Source organism: Orycteropus afer, unplaced genomic scaffold (assembly GCF_000298275.1).
Source record: "Orycteropus afer afer isolate SDZICR_OR568_19922 unplaced genomic scaffold, OryAfe1.0 scaffold00099, whole genome shotgun sequence".
Lineage (NCBI taxonomy): Eukaryota > Metazoa > Chordata > Mammalia > Tubulidentata > Orycteropodidae > Orycteropus > Orycteropus afer.
The window spans coordinates 5,314,567-5,316,913 of NW_006921686.1; the positions used below are offsets into that span (position 1 = coordinate 5,314,567).

At 52.8% G+C, this 2,347-nt stretch overlaps 1 protein-coding gene across 1 annotated transcript in view; it reads right to left on the reverse strand.

Annotated features, from left to right (window-relative positions):
• Nucleotides 1–577: 577 nt before the first annotated feature.
• The window catches only part of LOC103198880 (poliovirus receptor homolog), a 16,033-nt gene continuing 14,263 nt past the window's right edge, over nt 578–2,347 (reverse strand). Inside the window, exons 4-5 of the mRNA XM_007943088.1 lie at nt 1,589–1,737; nt 578–726 (exon numbers count right to left, since the gene is read on the reverse strand). Coding sequence (XP_007941279.1) covers nt 578–726; nt 1,589–1,737 — 298 coding nt within the window. The remainder of the gene's footprint in view (nt 727–1,588; nt 1,738–2,347) is intronic.

Sequence of the window (2,347 nt, forward strand, 5' to 3'; positions counted from 1 at the left end):
TTGAACCGCCAGCCTTCTGGTTAGCAGTCAAATGCCTTAGGCACTATGCTACCAGAGCTCCTTACCCAAGCAGAGTGAGTTCTAAATCGAATCACTCCTGAGTTCTCAGAAGGGCACAGTGGACACAGAGACACACACAGGGGCAGAGAGACGCTGTGGGAGGATCAGCGACAAGACAAGGGACCCAGGAACGCCCAGAGCTACCAACAGGGACGGAATCAACGTGGCCAAAGCCCTGAGGTGGACTTCTAGCTACCAAAACAACACACTTCCATTCTTTTTGAAGAATGGAATGCGATTTTCATGTTATAGCAGCGTTAGGAAACTAAGACACCAATTATGGTGGCTGAGGAGGCCCTGTGTGCTGAAAACAGTTCCCACGCTTGGCTGGTAACTGAAAGGTTGGCGGTTCGAGTCCACCCAGAGGCACCTCAGTCGGGCTTGGCAATCTACTTCTGAAAAGTTAGCTCTTGGAGACCCTGTGGAGCACAGTTGTACTCGGACATGCAGGGGTAGCAGCCATGACTTGGAGCAGACTGAACGGCAGCGTGTTTATGGTGGCTGTGAGGATGCTCATTCAGAGCAGACCAACGGGGATGTTCCAATGAGGAGACTCACACTTGCTTCTGTAAACCGTGACACATATGAACCCCAGCACGGCCACCACAGCCACGATCACAACCGAGATGATGATTTTGACTCCGTCTGACAGCACCCCAGGCCTGTCTGGAAGAGGAGGAGGAAGCGGGTATCTAGGTAAGAAGGCTTTTTGGGTTTTCAGCTTCCCAGGAAAATTTTACCCGATTCTTGTAATGGGAACCCATATTTCTTTGCAAGCTACCACTCAGGCCTCCCTTACTTTATATGGTTTGGGTGGACTTGACCCACCCTCTGGCTGGTAGGATAGGGCTTGGGCCCAGTCCTGGCCAATCAGAGCATTCCATTCTCCCTGGCTGCAGTGACTGGCTCATAGGTGGACTGTGACCTAAGTTAGGTCAATGAGAGTCAGCCATGGGCCTCTGCCGAGTGCTACTGAAAGCAGTGTATTCTTTCCTTGGAAAATCTAAGCTGGTAGGATGTGAGCCTGTAGTTGCCATCCTGCCTCTCCAAGGGTGAAAGTCTGGCTGAGGATAAAGCCAGCAGAGAGAAAGGAGACAAGATATGCAAACAAAAGTTCCTGGGTTGCACAGTTGGAGCACCTGGATCTAACCCTACCTGAAGGTGTCATTTTCAATAAAGTCCCTTTTAGATCTGGACTACTTTGAGTGGTGCTTCTATCAATTGCAGTTGATAGAGTTCTGCCTAATACCATTGCAAAGACCTTTTTGAGTCCCCTAACTACCCCGGCTTGGGTTAGGGGATGTGTGTGTGCCCAGGGGCTGATGGTACAGATGTTAACAGGACAATGTAGCTGTCCCTGTTGGGCCTTTCATGAGGGAATGAGGGGAAGGATGGGGGTCAGAGAGCTTTCTTCTGGCTGGAGGATTCTCTTAGCTGGGGCCCACCTCCAAACCCCTCCCTCAAAGGCAATCCTGTGGCCACCTGCTGTTTTGGTCCCCCTGTTCTCCCCACCCTGGGAGCTCCTCACCTCTGACCACGACAGTCAGCTTGGCCTGGCCAGTCCCCACAGTGTTCATGACATAGCAGATGAGAGTCGTGTTGATGGACTCGTCCACAGTGTGGATCAGGAGCTGGCGGCCTCGGGCCACAGCAGAGGGAGGCAGGGGGCCCACGGTCCTGGGAGAGACAGACAGGTGAGGAGGTGGAAGCCTCTTGTAAACCCTGAGGGGCTGGGGATTGAGCACTCCCTCTGCTCTAGGAATGCAGAAACCCTCACGGCACCTGTGATGTGAGTTGAGGACAACTGGGATTCCTCTTTCTTTTATTCCCATGTTTAACTTCCACTTGCTGCCAAGTCCACTCTGACTCGTGGTGACCCTGTGTTAGAGGAGAACTGCTCCATAGTGTTCCATGGTTGTGACTTCTCAGAAGCAGATCACCAGCCCTTTCTTCTGAGGGGCCTCTGGGGAGGTTCGAACCGCCAACCTTTTGGTTGGTAGCTGAATGCTTAACGGTTTGTGCTGCCCAGGGGCTTCTGCCCATACCCACCCTGTCATCACATCATGTGGACTCCATCTTCAAAATCTATCTAGAATCCAACCATCTTCAGTGCCTCCAGGCCACCACCCTGGTCTGATCCCTCTACGCCCTGGACCACACCGCAGTCACCCCCTCTCGGAGCTCCCTGCTTCCATCCTTAGTCCCCTCCCCAACTCTGTGCCGCACTCAGCAGCCAGGGGCTCCTGTTAGACCCTAAGTTCTTCTCTGGAACCATTCTGCCATTTGC